The sequence below is a fragment of the Homalodisca vitripennis genome, chromosome 6 (genome assembly GCF_021130785.1).
Source record: "Homalodisca vitripennis isolate AUS2020 chromosome 6, UT_GWSS_2.1, whole genome shotgun sequence".
Taxonomy (NCBI): Eukaryota; Metazoa; Arthropoda; class Insecta; order Hemiptera; family Cicadellidae; genus Homalodisca; species Homalodisca vitripennis.
In genome coordinates, this window is record NC_060212.1 from 141251416 (window position 1) to 141273719 (window position 22304).

The 22304-nt window shown below is 33.0% G+C and overlaps 1 protein-coding gene across 1 annotated transcript in view; it reads right to left on the reverse strand.

Annotated features, from left to right (window-relative positions):
* Positions 1-696: 696 nt before the first annotated feature.
* Positions 697-22304, reverse strand: part of LOC124364951 (pleckstrin homology-like domain family B member 1) — a 184467-nt gene continuing 162859 nt past the window's right edge. The window contains 3 exon segments of the mRNA XM_046820798.1: positions 697-2814; positions 4835-5092; positions 7839-7970. Of these exon segments, the coding sequence (XP_046676754.1) occupies positions 2626-2814; positions 4835-5092; positions 7839-7970 (579 nt within the window). The 3' untranslated portion in view covers positions 697-2625.

The following is a 22304-nucleotide window of genomic DNA, read 5'->3' on the forward strand; positions in this document are numbered from 1 at the left end:
CTCCAAAATTTGTGTTAAGTCATAACTCTTTTTTTTATTACAACCTTTTAGCAAATTTCATTAGTCTAATGACAAAATTTTGACTAGAAATCTTCATTTAAGTGCACTTGTAGACTTTGGGTTTGCAATCAGATTTTGGTTTTTTTTTTTAGAAGACCACCATACATACCAGTTTTTCTATAATGATAAAGTAACCATTGTACAGTTCAGGTTATAACACTGATATGTAGATGATAGGGACAGATTATAAAAAAGAGAGGCAGAATATATTAAAGATTAAAAACTTATATGGAAGAAAATTTTGCCCAATCTGTTAAACGATTTCTTAACTTGTCAATATTTATAAACATGCTGTACTTTGAAAAAATAATAACAAAAAAATTAAACTATCCCACCCACCCCTTTGATAAATGTGGATTAGGCCTCTTAAAATCCAAATCCAATTGATATGCTGCTGATAGATTAAGTAACACTACTGTAGTACCCTCAATTACATTTTTACTTTTTTTATCTAGACTCAACCATAATCTTTTCCACGAATTAAAAGTACTATTTTCTTTGTGTCAAAATATTGCAGTTATACTTATGAGTGAAAAATCAAACACACTAATAATATTAGTATTGTGGAAGTGGATGGGAGCTCAGAGATTTGAGAGCATCCAAGGAGGGAAAATATGAAATAAACCATGACACATATTGAGTAACTTGGTTTATATATTATATGTAAAGTTGGCACAGAAAGGCACAAAGTTTATATATACATTCAGTCTGAAGCAGTGAGCTTCTCCTACCACTCATCTCCCACATGTCACTGTAACAACTACACAATGTACAATAATACACTACCACTATAGTTACACTCTCTCATAGTCTGCCTTTCTACACTTTGCTGGACAAGATAGACAAACATATACAATTACAAAGAGAAACGTACAGAAAGGTCTACTTTTTACGTTTAGTATATGAATCTACACAATTATCACTAGAAAAACAACAAGCATAGTGTATGTATAGATTAACAATACAGTTACTTTATCCTTTTAAAAAGTGTCTTGAATTTGGACATCTTACTTTTAGATACAGTTATTTTCACCATACAAGCTTTAAAACCAATTTTTATATCCATTCTGTAAATATAATGATCATAACTTCACCAAGAAGTGGTTTTAGTCTTTAGCAGAAAAGTCAGGCAAAATATAGTTTGCTTTCATAATTGGATTCCAAAGAATATAACTAATATAACTGACAATTTCAAAACGCTTATCTCAACAAGCCTGTATACAAGTTTTTAACAATCATACATTGATGACAACTTACAAAATTTCTATAGTAAAACTAATAATAAATCTAATGAAATAATAATCATTTATGAACATCTGTTCTACAGAACAATCATTGTTAATAAAACTAAAATTATCTTTGGAAATACTTATAAACTGTAACTACATTTATTATAACTATTATATATCTAATTTACCTACTATATAGGGTATGATACAACAATTATTATACTTAAACACAGTAATAAGCAAGCTCTGGTTTATTTGATCATTACTTGTTTATAAAAAAAGTTATTTAATCTTCTTAATATTATTAAATTTGCTTAACATATAATAATTATTAATATATTTTCAATGAATAGTCCTTGCTTGAAAATTATTACGGGAAATCATTTTTAAACAGACAAGGCCTTTCTAAATATGTTAAGGAATGTGGTATAAATTTAACCAGGTGACAATGTCCGACTATGTACTTCTATGAAGCACTAATTTCATATTTATGAATAAACTTTAATAAGTACACTTACTTTACTAAACAAAATATAATGTAGGTAGTTAATACGTGGAGTAAGAAAACGAGTGTTTTATTTTTACTTTTATAACTACCAGCACAACTTTTTCACACTACCTGGTAAATGTTTCAAGGTCTATGTTTACTTCAAATAAAAAATACTGTAGACAAGCTCAGGTAAGCAATGTTGAAATAACCCAACAACAGCTCTTTTTTGTTCATGTTGCAAATAAAATAGCCTAATAACATGCACTTCAATAATTAGCACCGATTTGTCTGTTCCACAAAACAAATTCATAGTCACAATTGACTGTATTACAGCTAATACAATATTTTAATGAGCACAAAAGCTTAGCAAAATACCAAAAAGATCATAACGCACAGAAAACACAGGGGTTAGGATATAATTAGTTTGGATTTATAGCTTTTAAAGAAAGCTAAAACACTGTAAAATAAAAATTAAATCTTTGATATCTACCAATCTACTATACATATGGAAATTAGTAATATTTCAAGTCTATTTATAAAAAAGAAGCTTGCACAATCGTTGATATATAAATCAAGTATCTTTACGGTAGCAAGAAAATCCTCTTCTTAAACAAACATAAAGATCTGAATACGGTCACCCCAAATGCCTGAATTGGAAAACATCCAAACTATGCAAGAATTCATAGAGCTTTGACTGCAAAAGGCCTTGAATGATTCACTGGTTCAACGATTCCCTGTTTGATCTTTCTTCCTTTGCATTTCTTCCCCTTCAGAAACAATTTTGTGCAACAAAACCCCTGAAGGGGACAGCTACAGAGACATTTGAAGGAGACTATCGCATGACTGCTATGACCCATGGGCAAACTCCTGGTAGCCTTCTGCTCCTGTAAAGATGACGTCCACCCAGATCCTCATGGCTTCCGGACTGGGGGCCACCAGGTAGTAGGTCCTTTCGCTGCTCTTTATCACAAATGTGACGGCCGGATTGGGTGATTTCACCCCATTAGAGTGGTCGACATACACTTCTTCTATTGCCTGGAAGAGATATAACTTGAATTAAATCAGTTTTGCAAATATATATCTGTACCTTGGAGGTAAAGAGCACTATGTCCATTTTTTATGAATCTGAGTTAAGACTATGTCCATAATGTTCATTTGTCACTCTATAAAGTGCTATAGAACACTATGTCCAGTCATTATTAATAGCGAAACTATGTAGTGGGAAATACGGGTATGTGTACTTTAGTTGGGAGTTAAACAACACTATATGTAAAGTTAGGCGGTAAACAAAACCATATGTATTTTAGTTGGGAGGTAAATAACACCATGTCGACATGGTGTTGTATACTTTTAATGATTTAAGACTACTTCTGTCCAATCTAGTGGATAAAACATGAACTACTCTGTTGACTGCTGTGAGCTTGTGCAACAACCCACAATAATCTGTTGATGCATTGTAACATTGTACTGTTGAAGCCACTACAACTTTTTTTTTTTTTTTTTTTTACCCCTTAGATTGCTTAGAAGTATATAACAATATGTCCACTTTGTATTGCACTATGTCAAAAAACATTGTTTTGGAATTACTTATGACGTTGTAAATACTAATTTTATATAGTATGAATTACCAAAAACGTCTAAAAATTCATAATGAAATCCCTAATACTCAATAAGTGATGAAAAGTGTCTTGTAAACTTTAGAAATATTTCTCTCCTGAAGAAATAGTTTTATGACAAGGTACATATATTTAAAACCATATTATTAATCCAATGAAAAAAGCACCACATTTATAACTGTGTAAAGCACATAGTTAAGTATTGCGAGTTAAGTGCACACCATTTGGCGTCCTTATTCGCGAGAGCTATAATCAAAACTCAGTGCCAAGACAAGAACACAACTATTTACATTTCAAATTATACATTATGTATATTTAGTAGAATCTTGTATGCCAAATATCTCAAAGCAAGAGCCATACTAAATACAAATCACAGAGGAGGTTCACTACTTTACAGGCTGTTAACATGATTTGAGTCAACAACCTTCAATACAAAGTATTTCTAGACAGAAAGCTCCTACACTTGTCCAAATGTTACACATTACTAATTAAATACAACCAATTTACATGAAGGTAAAACTGGAACCCTTGGCTGGGTTTCTTGGCAGTGGTTACCATTTGCTAATTGCAATGGTCCACTACAGTATGTGCATTCACTAAGTTATGTTACTACAAGATAAGGTTTAAATATTCTAAATATTTTACTTCTATCATTGTGAATTTCTAATAATTTTATTTTAAATTAGTTGAACCACTCTTTTAATGTCAAAGTTAAAGTTTTGTTTTGTGATGGACAATTGTGAAGGAAACAGGATTTATCCAGACATTTGCCATTGTTCAGTGATACCAAAAATCCAAATAAGGATAACTAACCTAACACGTTCCTGTAAAAGTTAGATTATTTGTGAAGACTTGAAATTTCTTTACTGTGATACATAAAAATTTGTAAAATTTCATGTACACCCTAAAATAGCGGTGTTACTATGGAAACCTGAAGTAGTAGATGCTATAGAGGTCCATTTTGAAATACCTTCTTCTATTTTAACCTGAAATGTATTAAAGATTATACCTGTACGATATATACAGTATATACTGTAGACAGTTCATCATAATGAATAGTAAATTTTGTCTTCTGATATTGATTGAGAGGATGATAGTTAGCAATTTGCATAAAGAAATGTGCTGGTATGAATATACAAGAAAACTTGGATAAACAAACGATAAAAAAGTATTTTTTTCTTAGTTGTTAACCTATGTAATATCCTTCATATGAATTTGTACTGAACGTTTTCATGCTACCAACAATACAAGCAATACAACAATACGAACAATATCTCCAAAATTATTCTTGTTTAACATTTTATTCTGAAATCTTAGGTTTATATTTTAAATTCTTGAAACACTTGATGCTTTTAATATAATTTTGAAATTCTCCAAATAGAGTAAATACTTATTAATGTACAGAAAGGAAACTCTTTAATTAATATTTAATGTTTTACCTGAAAGTAAGCTCCACCCCTAGGCTTCCTCTCGCTGCGATCACTGTAGTAGGTCAGTGTCCGCCTAGACCGGTCGAACACAAACCACCGCTTGTTCCAGTTGTGGAACCGTGAAGTCATCTTGTGCAGAAAACCTCGGCAGGAGATCTTGTCTACCACGACGTGAGGGCAGAGGTCCACTTGATGTCCGGCACTCTCTATGTGCTGCCTCAGATCCAGCGACTCTCCTCTGATTGGAAGGTAACGAGTCAATGGCCTCTGCAACATCACCTCATTAGACACTGGTTTTGATCCGCTACCACTTAGAAGCACAGTGTTTTAGTTGGTATCAACAAACTAAGAAACGTTAAGAAATGATAGGAACTTGCATTGCAAGAGTACTCAGGACTAGAAACTAGGGATCGCACAATTTGTATATCCATACAAGAGAGTGCAGATAAACATTCAAATGGTGTGAAGCTGCATTTGTATGTTTACTAAAAAGAGGTCTGAAAGCTTCAATTTAACTATGAAGCAACAAAATTTATTTGTTCAAGCAATATCAGCTTGGGGCATAACATCTTGCATAAGATATCTATTGATGCTACCTCCAATTCTGGAAAAATTAAAGAATCCAAACAAATAAAACTACCTTCTCCTTCAAAGTAAGGACCAGATGCATTTGCTAGTTTCAGTTCAACTTAAAGCAGTTGAACAATTCTTGTTAGATCATCTTATTGCAGAGAGATATGATGACAATTATGTTATAAATACAGCTTGACACAACCTTCTCGAATATTTAATGTACAACATCAACAGAAATTAGTCTAAAATTAGAAAGTGTTAGTAGAACATTTTATTACACTGAAATGATTAACAGTGTCATATAAGCTAAAGAAACTCCTTTATAAATAAACTCCACTTGAACAATGCCACAAGCAAGGTTTGGCAAACTACCATCAAATATGCACATCATATCTGACTCCTCACACTTCATGATCTCATATATATATATATATATATATATATATATATATACTAGCTGTTTCCCGCGGCTTCGCACGCTTTTCGTAAGTTTTGCCCGCGTATGAGCATTTCTGGTTGAAGTAAATTATATTTCCAACCCCGATGTAGATTTTACCTTGATGTCACGATCAAGAAAATATGTCAAAAATGTATTGTACATGCATAATGTATTTTATTACAAAGTGGTCTACCACTCAACCTTTAAGTTCAACCAAAAATTTAGTTTAGACAATTACATCATAACTTAGCGCCTTCAAATAGTGTTTCACTGTTTAATATACGTATCTATCTCGTAATTGCAGGTTATAATGTGCAGGCGCTTTGAAAACTTTTCTTCATTTTATTCGTTTATATTCACGACATAAGCGAATAATTCAGATAATAACTATCCTATCTTCTAAGTTAGACTAAATTACGGATACATGTGAAATTTGATTGAAATTGGTTCAGTCGTTTTGGAGTTTATTGGCAACATACATCGTGACTCAAGATTTTTATATATATAAGATATATATACTGTATATATATAAGGAAGTGAAAGACTCCAACCTCTAAGCACAGCACAATAGCCCAGTCATCAACACTGATAGCTGCGGTAAAGAAAGTGTATTCTGTAATTGTTTAGAATATTCAGAAACAAGAGGCATTAGTCAGTTTTTTATTATATTCGTTTTCTACATTTCTACTTTTGCTCTATTAATAATCCAGTTTCTATTTTAGAACAACTTAAGCTATGATCCTTATAAAATTGTTTTTAACTTATTTTTAAAAATTGTTCAGAGAGATCAGATTTTATTTCTGTTTTATTTAATGTCTTAAATACCATAAACAAAACCTAGAATACTTTTTTAAACACGTTAAAAATACAAAGCTATTTTATAAATGAACAACGTATGTTCTCCAGGACACATATAATATTGTATTATACAATCATATACATTATACATTTGTTTGAAATAATTGTATTCAGTGCTGCTAGTAATAATTATTTTTATAAGCAACAGAATCTCTTTAGAAATAATGTTTATAGATAGGCCCTTTGGTATGATCCATCAACTGATTCATACTTTTTCCTGAATAAAAGCCGCTCAACTAGTTACACTTCCAGCAAAATTGTCCGGCATATGGAAGCTTAATTAAAGGTATGCTAATAGCCACAAAATAGAAAATAGTCCGGAAGCCAAAAGCCATTTTACATTGTATAAGCATACAATCTGGGTTTTCTTGAATTTTCAAAACGAATTTATCTTAAGAAATGCACTAAAAAAACTATTAGACTATATATAGACTATATTAGACTGTTAATAGAACCATGCCAGTTTTATTGGAGGATATTAAAAGGTTTCAAAATTTGAGACGACAATTTTTCACAGATCACAATTTTCCTAGCTTGACTTACATAAAACCAAGAGTCAGACTAATTTATATGTGTTGAATCAGAGTCAGCTAACCATGAAAGGGACAACTTTCAGTCTCTAATAAAGAAGTACGTAGAAAGATTGGTATACTATAAGAAATCTCTGAAACATCAGTGAATTTGAGAACAAAATACAAGTGTAAACTATTACAGCTGAATATAGAGCATAATAACATACAGGAACATGTGCTCAATGTTAACCATGTATGTATATTGAAGTACTTGAGATTACAGTGCTTCCATATTCCCGAGGCTTATTACTGTTGTTTCCACTAGTACACGATATTGAACAGCAGTCATTAAGTAATGCAAAGGTGGATTGACTCACCTACATACACTTTCTCAGAATAATATTTACTATAGATGAATCCTTGTAAACAACACAGTTGAATGATATTCTGACCAAATATGCTCACAGATAGAAAATCGTTCTGACAGATGCTGAGCTGATAGGATCAGTTTTGTTAAAATCCTCCAAGCTTCAGAAACAGAAAATTTTGTAACTTTTACAAGAAGGTAACAAACTTCTTTCTTCTTTCTTTGTTAGTTAATTTTATAATAGTGTGAAATCTTGTTACCCACCTGCAAGTTTGTGGAACTCTTGCCCCTCATCCTTATGGTGAGTTGGTCCTCGCTGTAGGTGGACGCATCAGACATAGGCCTGCTGTCTGCTTGACCATTATCCTTCCTGTCACACTCCCTCTCATGGCTCGTCTGTTCCAACAAACACAAAGATGTCAGTCCTACAGTTATCATCTCACTTTCTTTATGGACACAATACGGTGATAAATACTTTCAGTGGTCGACATCCTTCTCGAATGTAAGTCGGGTCACATATTCTGTTGGGTGAAGATGAACATAGTCAAACAATGCAATGCGCATAAGACCAGAAACTGTAAAAGGCTATTTTGCATTGTATTAATATTTTAAGAACACGAAGCTTTACCTAATGTATTTCCACGAAAACAATTTTTCTAAAATATTGTTCAGTACACCTTTTCTATTTACAAAATTTTTTACTGACATTTGCAATGCAATGTAAAATTATAAAAATGCAATAAAATATGATTTGATTTGATTTTCTTCTTTCACAAATCGCTCTTTCAATTAATAAATAATGTTACAGTTGGAAGGTAAGGATTCTTAAACAGAAAACCGCAATGACTGGTGAAGTCTATTAGATTGTTGTACTGTCTATGATAGGCCATTTCTTGATCTCAATGGATGAAATCAGCAAGGAACGAAGTTTTTGGTAGTTACTAGACTATCCCAAATCAACAGCCACAGCCGTGATATCGGTGGGCGTGTGCCGAGTCAACAGTGAGCTAATCCTTTGGTAGTTACCAGACCATACCAGATCACTCGTGATATTGACTAGCCGAGTCAATAGTGACCAAAGTCTTTGGTAGTTATTATACTATCTCAAAACAGCTACGATATCGATGGGCCGAGTCAACAGTGAGCAGTCAACAGGGAGCGAAGTATTTGGTAGTTACTAGACTATCCCAAATCACAGCCGTGACATCGATGGGCCTGAGGCGAGTCAACAATGAACGAGCCGAGTCAATAGTGACCAAAGTCTTTTGCAATAATTATACTATCCCGAATCAGCCATGTTTTCGATGGGGCGAGTCAACAGTGAGCGAAGTCTTTGGTAGTTGTTTTCAGACTATCCCAAATCAGTCGTCATATCGATGGGCCGAATCAACAGTGAGCGAAGTAGTTATTAGAGTATCCAAAATCACTCGTTATCCCGTAGGGCGAGTCAACAGCGAGTGAGTCAGTGCTGAGACCACCCACGGTATGGAGGAGCTGTCATAAGGGCCAGAGATGAGCCATTGTAGCCAACGCGACAACTGCCAGCCCGCGAATAGATCACGACACCTCGGGTGACGCATGTCTTGTTTATCTTTAGTGTATTCTGTCCGCGTTGCCTTCATATTAACACGACAATATGTTTTTCACTTTTCAGGTATGTTAGCAGGTTCACGAGCAAATATCAAGAACAGTTTAAATCTACTAATGTTTTTTTACTATTGACAATATTTAGACACTATTATACGATTATGCACTGAAAAGCTATTTATATTCCAGGAAAAATTTAAACGGCATCGGAATAATCGTTTGGTACTAAGCAAAATAACAAGGAATTTATAAATATTACTTGAGCACTTTATATGATGTAGTTTTAAATTCCATCAAAGCAATGAGATATTGTTGATTTTATATATTTATTTAATTCATTTTAGCTTTAACGTTAGTAAAAAAAACGTCATACTGTTCATACTAAAAGATTTAAATACTCAGTGAAAATTATGCTATTGTCTGTGACGTAAACCAAACAACGAAAGATGACAAAAGTGACTATTTGCCTTTAATCAGAAAACTTAACCTTAAATTGCATAATTTATTCACCTGTTTTTACACATTTAGGCCCAGGACCCGTTTAAACCGTAAAATATACGCAAATTGTACACTGACAAAATAATGCCATAAATTAAGAACCTTTTGAATTCCGATTTATTATGCATTCCCCGAGTCCTCCTCTCACTACGGTTTGTACTAAAATTAAGTCATTCAGAAAAGTTACAAAATATTTAATATATAACATTAATCTTTTAAAACAATCAAAGTTCAGTTACACTTTGACATTAATGATGGGAGAGTCCTACTGTCAAGCTACTTTTTCAAGGAAATGTCAAAATATGATAAATTTAAAAACCATTCATTCATTTTTTAAAATTTCGAATTTTTTAACGTAACTCAAACAAACAATATATTACTTACATTTCCAAAGCACTTTAATTCAGTATTTATATGATATTACTAGGTAAAATTTAAGTAATAACCCACAACTGACTCAAGATTGTAAATCATAATCCGGCGGTATAATTTAAATACCTGTTGTTATAATGTTCCACCACCTGCATAACCTTTCAAGTGAATTTTTTTGCTTGACCATTTCCATATTTCATTTGTAAATACGTGATAACATCATCTGAGAATGTTTTAGACGAATTTCTTACACCTCTCTTCTTAACCATGATAGAAGGGGGAGAAACCTCAAGACTCTTAAAGTGGATGACGCATTGTAGTGCCTCAAATAGAAGGCCTTGATTAGATAAGTATAGCTGTAAAAATACTAATCTCTAATCTAACGAAAATGGCAACTGTTTCAAAAAAAGTCAAATTATAACTTCAACTAGACGCTATATTGGACGGAGACGACTTAAAGAATCCTCTAATTTTCATCTTTTATGAAAACTTTTGAAATGGGATGTCACACGTTGAAAGTCCCAGTAATACTCTCAGGCCCAAGTGAAGATTCATGATTTTGATATTTATACTTAGTGTAGAATAACACCTGGAATTGAAAATGTTTTATTAACCCCCCATAAACACCAATTTTCGAGGGGGGAAGGTGTTTAAATATTTCAAAAGTAAAGGTGGGGAGGAGAGACTTTTGGAAACCCATTATGTTACAGTATGAGACGAATTAATTAAAAATACTAAATTATCACAGGCTCATTACGTATTTCAAACCATTTAATTAGTTTTTCCAAAATTTAAAAAAACAATGTTGGTAATTCTAAAACATGTTCAATACGTTTTACGAGTTTATTGGATTATACATAAATAAATTAATAATATTGTCAACGATATCCTCAAAGCTGCTTACATATTTAACTTAACAGCCAAATACAGAAAGAAAATAAATTTCACTATTTGGACACAACTCGTAGACTGAATGTGCTCTTGATTTTTTTAACATGTGGTCGAGGTGTTAAGGGCTATCATTTTAATGTTATCGGTGTTCATTTAATCATACAGCAGAACCGAATCAAGGCACTTTCACTGAATGGTCCGAATTACATTAAGTCTGCTATTTCGATCCTTGTACGGACAGGAATGAACAAGCGAAAAGGTAGTTCGATTTATGAAATGAAATGAATAAAATTAAATGAAAATTGTTTATTAAACAGCCAAAGTTAGATCCACGTGCAACACTTAACCTGCGACAACAAGAAACCAACAATAAAAATTAAAATTAAATTAAATATTAACTTGTGAATAAAAATCAAACAAATAATTACATTTAAATAACATGAAGAAATTAATGTTATTTAAATGTAATTATTTAACCACATAACAATGTTTTAATGTCACCATTTATTCTGTGGATACATTCATTAACAGGGTCAGTTTTCATAGTTATAAGAGAAGATTAGACACTACTCTAATAAAAATTCACGAATGTAAAAATAAAACAACAACTCAGTGAAAAACGTAACGAATAAACGACGTCATGTCTGTACGCCAGGAATTGTTGACAGTGTTAAAGAGCGCCGAGAGCGTTGTTGTGGGACGGGAGTCGCGCGGGGAGGAGATAAGAAATATATGAGGAGCAGAGGAGGACTAAATGCTAATGAGTTGCCAAGATAAGGAAGACAGCAGGAAGAGGGTGATACATGTGCTGGGTGGCAGGATGGGAAACCGCACCTCGATAAAAACACTGCCGTTCTTCCATGTCAAGTTACTTGCATTTCAGAAGTGTTAATCGCTATCAATTCAGCCATTCTTCTTTCCCGCCCGCTTGTATCTCTAATTCAACGCCAAATGAAGATACATAATACACACAATTATTGTATTGATCGTAAAAACACTCACATATATCACACGTACATTTGTTATTATGAATGATGACAACAATTGCAAGTTAACATTTTGTGAATCAATTGTTTGAATTTCCTATGAGCGTTCCAAATTTACCGTGAATTTACATTGTACAATTTTTGTTACAACTGATAATTAAAATTTAGTGTAGGTCTGTTGGAAGGAACTAAGTACGAATTTTACAAACAAATAAGAATGTTAAATTAGTAATATTTTTTTAATCCGTTATTGTGAATCTAAAAATCACTCTTTACTTTAATTATAAACTCACTATTTCTGCATTTAAGCTTTATTGTTAGGTTTTGTTGTTAACTATATAGGATAAACTAATCAATTGTTTTTTAAAAACCGAATCCAAGCCAAAAAGCTGGAGAAGATTGCTTATAAATACCTATAAAAAAAGTACTTATAAATAGATTAATAGTTGTCCGACAGTGTGTTTGTTACGTTAAGGTATGTTTGTTTTTAATTTCTACAAAACATTACAAAAGATCTAAAAAAAACTAAGAAAATAACATAACAATATATATTCATTGATTATTTTATAGATAGTATCCGTTTTTGCTGTTTACAGTAAGGGACTACGTTAATAAAATGTTCAAATTTATTCAAAAATTCTATGAAGAAATATTTTTAGTTCCACATTATATTACTTAAAACCAATTATTTAATTTTAAACTACGTTAAAAATATAAGAAAATCAACATTGTTATAACATAAGGTTAGCCAAAACTATTACTGAACATAATGTTATAACGTCCTTTATTCAATATTGTACTTTTATTGTTACAATTAGTGAGACAAACAACGGTAATATTTCCCCTCATCCCTCAAATATATTACTTAAGAAATTATTATAAATAATTATATAAATTCTTTCATATAAAAAATATTACTTCAAGGAATGAAATGAAGGATTTAAATCTAATTCTGAATCAATTTAAATAATCTAAATTTCTACTATCTGCACTACGTAGAGACAACACTCCGGTAAAACAACCCATCAAATGCTATGTTTCTTTATCATAACTAATAGGGTCTAAATCTTCTTAAATAAAAAAATCTAAGTATTTTTAGCCGTAACAAAGAAAGTAACCAAAATAATGTTTAATGTAAACAATGTTCACCTCACAAACACATACCTAAATTAGATGTAAATGTACCAAAAAGCTTAGCGAACACATCGTATTCATCAAAATTAACCAAACAAGACCTTTGTTTGTATGAAAGAGAATTTAATCTCCACGTCACGTGTATGTTTTCAGTAAAGGTTTCGTTTCGCTGACATTCAGTTGTTTCCGAGTAAATACTCTGTCTATAGATAATATGAAATACACAGCCAACGCACTGAAACAATTATTGTTAACGGCATTACCCTGTGTCGAGATTTAATACGAGACCACATTTATGAAACATACGTACGTTATTGAATTTAAAATAATAAGCTATACTGGTAAATAAGTTAATCCATGTATTGTTCTATTAATAGCCAGCGTTAGTAATAATTTAACGTATATCTAATGTTGGTTTTATACTTCATTATTAAATACCGAATCTAAAATCCATTTCAACCGTAGATCTAGTTTTACACAACATTCAAGGTGTATATACCAACCTTCCGACTAATACACAAAACTGTAAATCTCGAAAAGTAATTTCTGAAAGTTAAGAAAACATCAATAGATTTTTTTGTTTTTTTGGAATGTTTGTAAATAAAAGAAAAATAATTAATATGCATGGAAAATCAGGTATTATATTAAATAAAATTGGTTGAAACCCAAACACTCCAATATGTTCACTTCCAATAATAGTTTTTCTGTATTTAAGAATAAAAAATGTGAATTTTGTATATAAAAGGATTTTATGTGTTATATTATGATTTATAATACAAATTTTAAACATTTTTCACAAAACAAGTGTTTCAAGCACTGCAAGTGACAAAGTATTTAATGTCAAAGGTAACTAGTGAGTAGCATATAATCACTGTTATACACCGATTTCCTTATTAATAAACCTGAACTGTGCATAAGAGCTGGAACATAGTGTATATTTAGTTTCACTTTTTCGCTCTAGTGGAGCGTTCCAATGTCTCATCAATGGTTCGGTACTTTTATAAGCCAAGGAAATTGTCAGGATCAATCGGAAGAAGAAGGTAAATTTCGTGATAACCTGAATATTAATATCGATCATTTTAGAATTATAGAATTCCAACTACATTTATAAAAAAATTTCTCTAAGCACATAAATACGAATTATCACAAAATTGGAACTGTTTCTGAAGTGGGATGAAAAGTCGTATGAATTATAAAAAGTCGCAGACTAATTATTTATATCAATTGTTTTACCCAGTTCAAACTTAGTCCATCATTTCTTATGCCAGTTCTCGGTGATCGAAAAATTGCTTTACAGTATTGATCCCCATGTAATCAATACTTAGAAAACCTTTCGAGTCATAATACATTTTTATAACAAACAGTCGGGAACAGTTATTTGCATTCCAAAACACTTCTATGTTTTTCTCTAGGTTCATAAGTAGCGGAATTGTGATTTTTTTATATGAAAGACCGTTATATTGGAAGAAAATGGGGGCTGGCTTATTTATTTAGTCGAGAAATTTAAATAATCACTTTTTGTACGTAACCAGTTTTGACTTGTTTGGGCTGTTTGTGGTCATTTATTGTTTCTACATGCCGCGTTCGCGTTATATAGCATAGGTATTTTCCACTTTTGAATTGGGGGTGAGTTTGCGCTGTAAAGATCCGTGAAGTTTTGTAGAAAATTTCGGTGTGGGAAAAAAGGAACAATAAATTGTAAATAGCCGGTTTTATATATATACAAAGTGTACCTAAAACTAGACTGTTGTTGACAACTAAACAGCTGATATAACTCAATCAAACAGGGTGACAGACTCCCGGCAGAGCGGGCCTCCACACCTGCGAGCGCGACACACGACATTACCGCTAACAAATCACGCTGGTTTTTGCCGATTTATTTTCTACAACCAGCCGGCAAATCCGTCTCACACATACGCTACGAGTGGCGCACCTGTTACAAGACAATTTACATTCATCGTTTTTAATTAGCTCATAATAATAATTCACCTCCGTTAGTCCGGAACTAACGTAATAAATCTCCCAGGTACGCTGCGGGCTTCATAATTATACGCGTATGTTTGAAATATAGGTCCAACTATGTTTAATCTATCTAAACACAACAAACGCATTTCTAACAACATTGTTACAGGATATTGTAGGATATTATCTACTGTCACAAACTATCAGTGACACAGGAAATCGGTGACTAGTTTCGAAATCTTATCTATTCCTCAGGTGGATTAGTAACCCAAGAGATAACTAAAACCTAGGTTAAAACAAACAAATTATAACAAATTCCCATGAATCACAAGAAACATATTTAGTGTCAATCTTATGCACATTAAACATTTTATAACACAAACACTCATTATTAAAATTGAACTCAAGAACATAAATTATAATATTTCTGCAAGTAATAACTTAACACGGACAACTATTGGTTATAATCAAATACTGATTTCTTACATGACAGAATAATGGCAAAGGAGCAAAACATCATGTTACATTCTCAACTCTTCCATCGTCAGAAACTAACTTTAAACAAAAAAACACAATTAAAACACAAAAAATATTCTAATGTCTGTTTTTCATAGGTTGGCAAACATCTTAATCCACTGTTCTCACTTTAGTATATTTTTAAACCTCATTGTATCTATGAATAGAAAATTTACTACCCGCAGGGGTTAAACATAAAAATGAAATTGAAATAATATCTACTAGATGCTCCAGTTCCTGCAGATGAAACAATAATAGTGCATGCATTGTTCCTAGCAAAATTTTTCACATAAATTGTATGTCACTTAAGCGATAGAATTACAAAATTTGGGGAAAACCTCAGTATAATGCTTATATATGCAAGGGATCTTGGTGAGTGCTTGGGTGGGGGAAGCTTCCCGATACGGAGGTGACATTTAAACACAAAGTTTGGAGATTTTTCATGTCTTTAAAATATATACCAGGACATATATTTAACTTTGAACTATAGACACTGTTTCCTCTATCCATTTACACAAATAACATGCGGATACTCTAGTCTAAATTTACACTCTTACAGCAATCCACTATTTTAAAGCCATTTATAAAAAAATCCATTCTGACCAAGACAGCGAAATTCATTTTAAATGTGGCAAGCTTTCACTAGAAAGAAAACACAATAATCTATTTAAGTACCACCATACTGATGATAATTTAATTTCTAGAAATAGAAATTTCTTAAACACAGTGTACATTCATTTAAAACAATTAACTACCATTCAAAGTTTTTACAATAAGGCGTTTGTTACGTAAACTGCTCATAATTAAATTGCAAAATAGAGAGTTATAAAAGATGCATGTATAAATTTCACAACAAATTAACCCAAGGAAACTAGAAAAAATTATAATAAAATTCAAGAGCAAAAAAACTATGAAGACTCAACGTGATTCTACACCGACAGATGTATTGTATTCTAGAGATACACTTTACCGCCCTGAAACAATTGTATGGTTTGTTAACTCTTTTCATGCCCTGATATTCGGTGACCATGAAATAAACATTATTTTACTGGCTGAGCGTTAACGATGCCTATAACTAGAGGTGATGAACATTTCTATTTCTATCTGTCGGTCTGTCTACACGCACGATATCTCAAAAACGAACTGGCCTATAACCTTGAAATTTTGTGTAATGCTTCATTTTTGCATAAGCAACATCAAGTTAGATTTGGTCAGAATTGGTGTAAAATATCATCCATGAGTTTTGCTTGAGCGTTAGCGAAAATTTTTACATTGACCATTGGGTGAACATGATAAGAACGAAAAAAGGAGAGTAAATAAATTTGTAAATAACTGAACAAAATCGTATGACACTTTAACATGTGACACAGTAACATATGAAAAGTAATATAACGACTATAGATTTGAAGTTTTGCACGCAACCTGAGCGAAGTCTGTTACTATAGAGATATAACCTAATACCATGCGGAGATAAATAAGCAACTCACAACCGAATAGGTGGTTCAACAATGCAAATCTAACGGAAACGTTTAATCACTCGTAGCTTTTAAATTATACATTGGTAACTTAAGAGCCAGTTGTACTAGCGGCCCATCAGAACAACCTCAAAAGCTGTTACGCACTTATTGCTGATTGTAGTTGTGTGGGACACGTCATTTTAAATATCTTATTATTACACATCCAAATTCTTTTTATATTTTCTATATTTCTTAATTTTGCTCAGGTATTGTACTCTATTATTTAAATACTCAAAAAGTTTACACTTTATTAGAACACTTTATTTACGCGTTTAGATGCGTATTCCTCATATATTTAAATTACATATCTCATATACTTCTAAGACCATAAATATAGGCGTGAACAATCTGGAGATAATTTTAGAGCTGGATGTAGTAAATGTACCCCAGCAATAACAATAAACTTTGATTTTTATCCCGTAATAATAATGCCTAACGGTCCAACCGTTAATTTGAACATAAAATAAGATTATGCACCAATTTGAATGTTGTTGAATGTGTGTTTGAATTTTAGAATTTTAACGTGTCTGACGTTTGGTGCTTTGATAAAAAAATAGTTTCATATTTTTAACCCTTTTGACATCCTCCAATTTCAACCTCCACTGAATCCAGTATGGCTCACGTTCGGTTACTTTTATAGGGGAAATTTCTTGATTTCGACGAAAACCAGGTCGTGTACTTATACAATGCTTATTGGCTTTCGGCTCGTGGATTATTTAACATTGTTCTTGCGGGGGTAAATCTCAAGGTCGTCTCATTACAGCGGCACTTATATATTCCTCGAAATAAAGTCACACAAATCGTATAGGTTTAATTGCATCGTTCAAAGCAGAAGAGCTAATGGTTGCTGAAGAGATACCGGATGTAAGAGCCACGGCAGTCGACAATAGACAATCGTCTGTCTCAGGGGGGAATTAAGAGCGAAGTGTAAATAGAGCGCGAGACAATGCCACAACCGTCTCGTAACGACGGGTAGATCAAAGGTGGCACAACAAATAAAGCGATGATTGGCACCAAAGTGGTGGCGAGGGGTGGGGAGGGGTAACGCCAGTGTGATAATTAGGGATGACATAAAAAGGTAGAGGATGAGACAGCAGAGGGAGTGCCAAATATTCCACAATAACAGCGTTATGAGAGGATGCCGGCCGGTCTTATAATAAGCTGAGAACTGGGCCAGACCCACTCCTCTCGAGCGAAGCTGTCCCTCGTCTCTGAATCACCCAACTTTCTTTGGGTAAAACCTGACAACTGGAATAACAAAAGTTCCGCTCATTTGGAAATGTAATAACAAGTGTTTCGTTCGTACCCTGTGAAAATATTGCTAACACAATTCAATTATTTATTTCACGAATGTAATTGTATAAGCGACGTTTCGACGCTGTGTGAACCGAAAGTCTTTGGTATTAGTTATAATATCGATCGAGTAAGCCTAAGAACTAAAAAGAAACCGGTAAGAAAAGTTTTTTTAGCTTTTAAACATATCCTACAGAAAGAACTCATTATAGCCCCATCACTGTAATTAAAGACAGAGTAATGAAAAATTTGAGATCATTAATCTTCAATTAATTGCTTCGAATTTCAATTAATATTGGAGGACAAGTAAACTTCATTTGTGCTCGCATTCTTGGATGTAAGATTATAACATATTTAAAATGCAATTTTGTAAAAGTTTCCTCTTGACGTTTTACTGTAAATAAAATAGATAACGATTCTACGATGTATAATCGTAGAATCATCATCATAAACAGTTACTTTTTATCAATAAAACTTTTATATCTCCGGAAGTCCTCTTTTTTTGCATTAGTTAATTAATGGACTAGTAGGAATGTCGTATAGTAAAACTCGGTTTCACGCGAGTTATTTTTTGTCATTCTATGACAACTTAGTCTTGCAGCCTCCCAAAACGTGAGCTATTATTGTGCTTACAATTATAGATTCGTTATTCAATGAAACGTAACTAATTAAAGATTTATCTGGTAAGTTGGAGTTGCACCACAAGACAAATACAACGTTGCCGTACAGTATGTGGGGCAACCCTCTCAACCGAACAGTTACGCCTGGAGGGTACAATCTTCAACTTCCTATCTCTCATGGAACCTCAACAGCTACGTGCTTATCATTCTCTAACTCTTTAACTACATGATCATCATACTCAAACTCTTTTATATCCAATCGTCAAGTCAAAGTGTCCTAGTTAACTGGCCGACAATTTTACTTCGTATGCGATAGCACGCACAGGAACTTCTCCGCTTGCTATTCCTATCCTTCGTTCATCAGTTGTTCGTTTAGTGTTCAAGCATTACGTCTAAGGAATTCGCTCTCTGACATTATCAGAAATATTGCGAGCCGTACCCGCTTCGGGGAGATGGTGAAGGACTTGTTGCGGGTAGTGCAGAGGTAGTGTTCGGTGGTGCCTGTGGTTTTCGTGTTGAAGGGTGGCGTGAATGGTTGAATGAGTGACTTTGTACATAAATATAATAACTTTTTCTAGTGTTATGGTGTTATTACAGTGTCTAATGTTATTATATAAATAGTGTAAAGCTCAGTTTAAGTTTTCCATTTTGTTTATTATGTTTTTTATTTTTTAGGTTATGTTTATAAGAGAATGTATAATACGCATATCTTGAGGTTAAGTGAAAGATATGGCTAAAAGAGTCTTTACTCCACCTCAAAATAGACTTTTTCCATTTCATTTTACTTAAATCTCCAAGTTCAATTTTCAGAAAATACGTGTAATGCATCGCATCAAAAATCACCAAATTTCATAGTTCAACACACATGTACATGTTTTTCCAGTTGATTGTGTGTTACGGCTGCACATACTACTTTAGTATTTTTAATAGAGAATTCTTCTCATCCAATCATTCATCCCACGTGACCTTTCTATACTTTATAATACATTCTGCACAACTTAGTAGCTGAAAACCTTAATAATCGTTGTTCCATTTATCCAAGTTTTCTACACAAAATACAAATATGGTTGATAGGTTGATTCAATGCGAATGTTCAGTTTAGCTCCACATCAACCTTCACTTACTGTAACGTCTGAGATCTGACACTGTCACAAACCTACTCGTTTTCAATGACAAAGTTAAGGCAAGTTCTAAGTAGTACTGCCAAAGTACTCTGCTGATTCGGTCTAGCTGGATCCCTTCAGGCGGACGTAGACTCCAGATTCCAGGAGTCAAGTCTGTTTCAGTGTCAGATCTTACACGCAGCACTAAGCGGAGGTTGATGTAGAGCTAAACTCAACATTCACACTTATCCCAGTACTGTAGCCGCTACTGCATTAAAAAAAAATACAAATTAATTGCATAAACCTGTGGAGGCGTACAAACAAAAGGAAGAATTTCTGATAACATGGATCTTTCATTTTCAGAACTATCCTGACAGATTTTCGGTTGCGCTCAAGCACACCTTGTATTTCTAAATCATGAACTACACAAAAGGATACATCTTTACTCAGTTTTATACCACTTATTGTTGACTGCTCTCCTTTCACTGTTGCACACAAATTACAAAAAAAGCGTAAAGGCAATGCTGATAGTTTAACAGACAAGTAATGAGCTACCAGTCCTACCACATTTAATCCTGAAGCGAACAAGGAAAGCTGTGACTAAACTTTGGGTTTATCAGTAAAACTTGTCGTTGGCTTCCTGCCATACTTCGGGTTATATATATATAAAGTTGAAGTTGTACGTTTCAATTCACAGACAGAACATTACTGCAAATTTTTAAGTAGGAGTATACAGTGCATTCAAGTCATGTATCTGCTGTTATGAATCTGAAACAGCAACATATTAAAGTAGAGTCAGTATAATGCTGCGTAAAACGGACAAATGTTTTTCATGCATTTCACTGTATTTTGAAAAACACTGTAAAATTCAATTTACACCCTGAAACGAATATATTTGCGTTAAATGATTTTGAACAATTTAATGGGAGTTTATTATAAAAAGTATCTGGAAAGGCGTGATAACCAAGTTTAGATAATACCTTGAACCTCACCTTGAAAGTTAGAACAATTTACACATATTTTAGTTAAAAATCTGTTAATTATAAGTCAAAGAGTATCCTAACTACAATCTATATGTGCTACTGCTTCCAAACCAATGTCAAACATATTCAGACTGTGGTGTGCAAAGATATGAATCAGAAAAATCTATTACAGGAAAATCCATAAAACTGCACCCATATTATTTTAACGCTGAAACCAAAACGCGGTATTGCCCTTTCAATTTGAAACAATACAGTACATCTATCAACATTTGTCATATGTGGTAATAATATAGGCACCCAAATCACTTTTACAACATGCTATGAACTATAACTGTTTTACGTTCCGTAGTTTTGAGTTATTTGTTCACTTTAATTACCTACATTATATTAAGTTTTAATTTAGTCTATTACTCAACTATATCACAGATCGAATAAACATTAAGCCTATCATGTTACAAAGTGGCTAGCTGCGAAGGGACGAGCCTATATAACAGTAATACAATATAGTGCAGTCCTGCCCCAGTGTAGAGAGGCGACGACGTGAACACTGGCCCAGCGCCAATATAAGCTGTTCACAGTCGCCACGCAAACAATCGGCTAACCGCTGAATTAGTTAAGTGCATCGTTTATATTCACGGCCTTTTCCCGGCTGTTCCACAACTTCAGTTCTATTACTGAACGGATTTATCGGTTTCTCAATCTCAGCGCGGTCTCCATTTTAGCTAAAATTGTAGCTCAAATTTGTTACTACCAAACTAAATAATTTGTTATAAATTCAAAATTGAATGAAATGCTCATAAACTCGTGACCTGCAAAGATTTTATTGAAATTTGAACTTTCACAAATTTTACGAGTAAGAGACGGGTGGAAAGAATTGTTGGTGAGAGATCAGTAGTATGTTCTGTAAGTGAGAGAGGTAATGAAGTGGTATATTGTTGAATCTGGAAAGTCGGTGGACTGGAAAGCGGGAAAAATATTGGGAAAGACAGAGAAAATTAATTGACGCAGATCAGGAAATGTTTGTTATTTATACAACTCGAAAAATTAAAATTAATTTATATTCATAATGTAATAAAAGACACTTAAAAACAAAAGCCTCCCCCTCTCACTTTATCTTTCCTTCTATAAATAAAAAGCTATCGGATATTCGTAATGTAATAAAACCCACTTCTAAGAAAAAACCTCCCCCTCTTACTTTATCCTTCATTCTATAAATAAAAAGTTATCGGATATTCATAATATAATAAAACACACTTCTAAACAAAAGC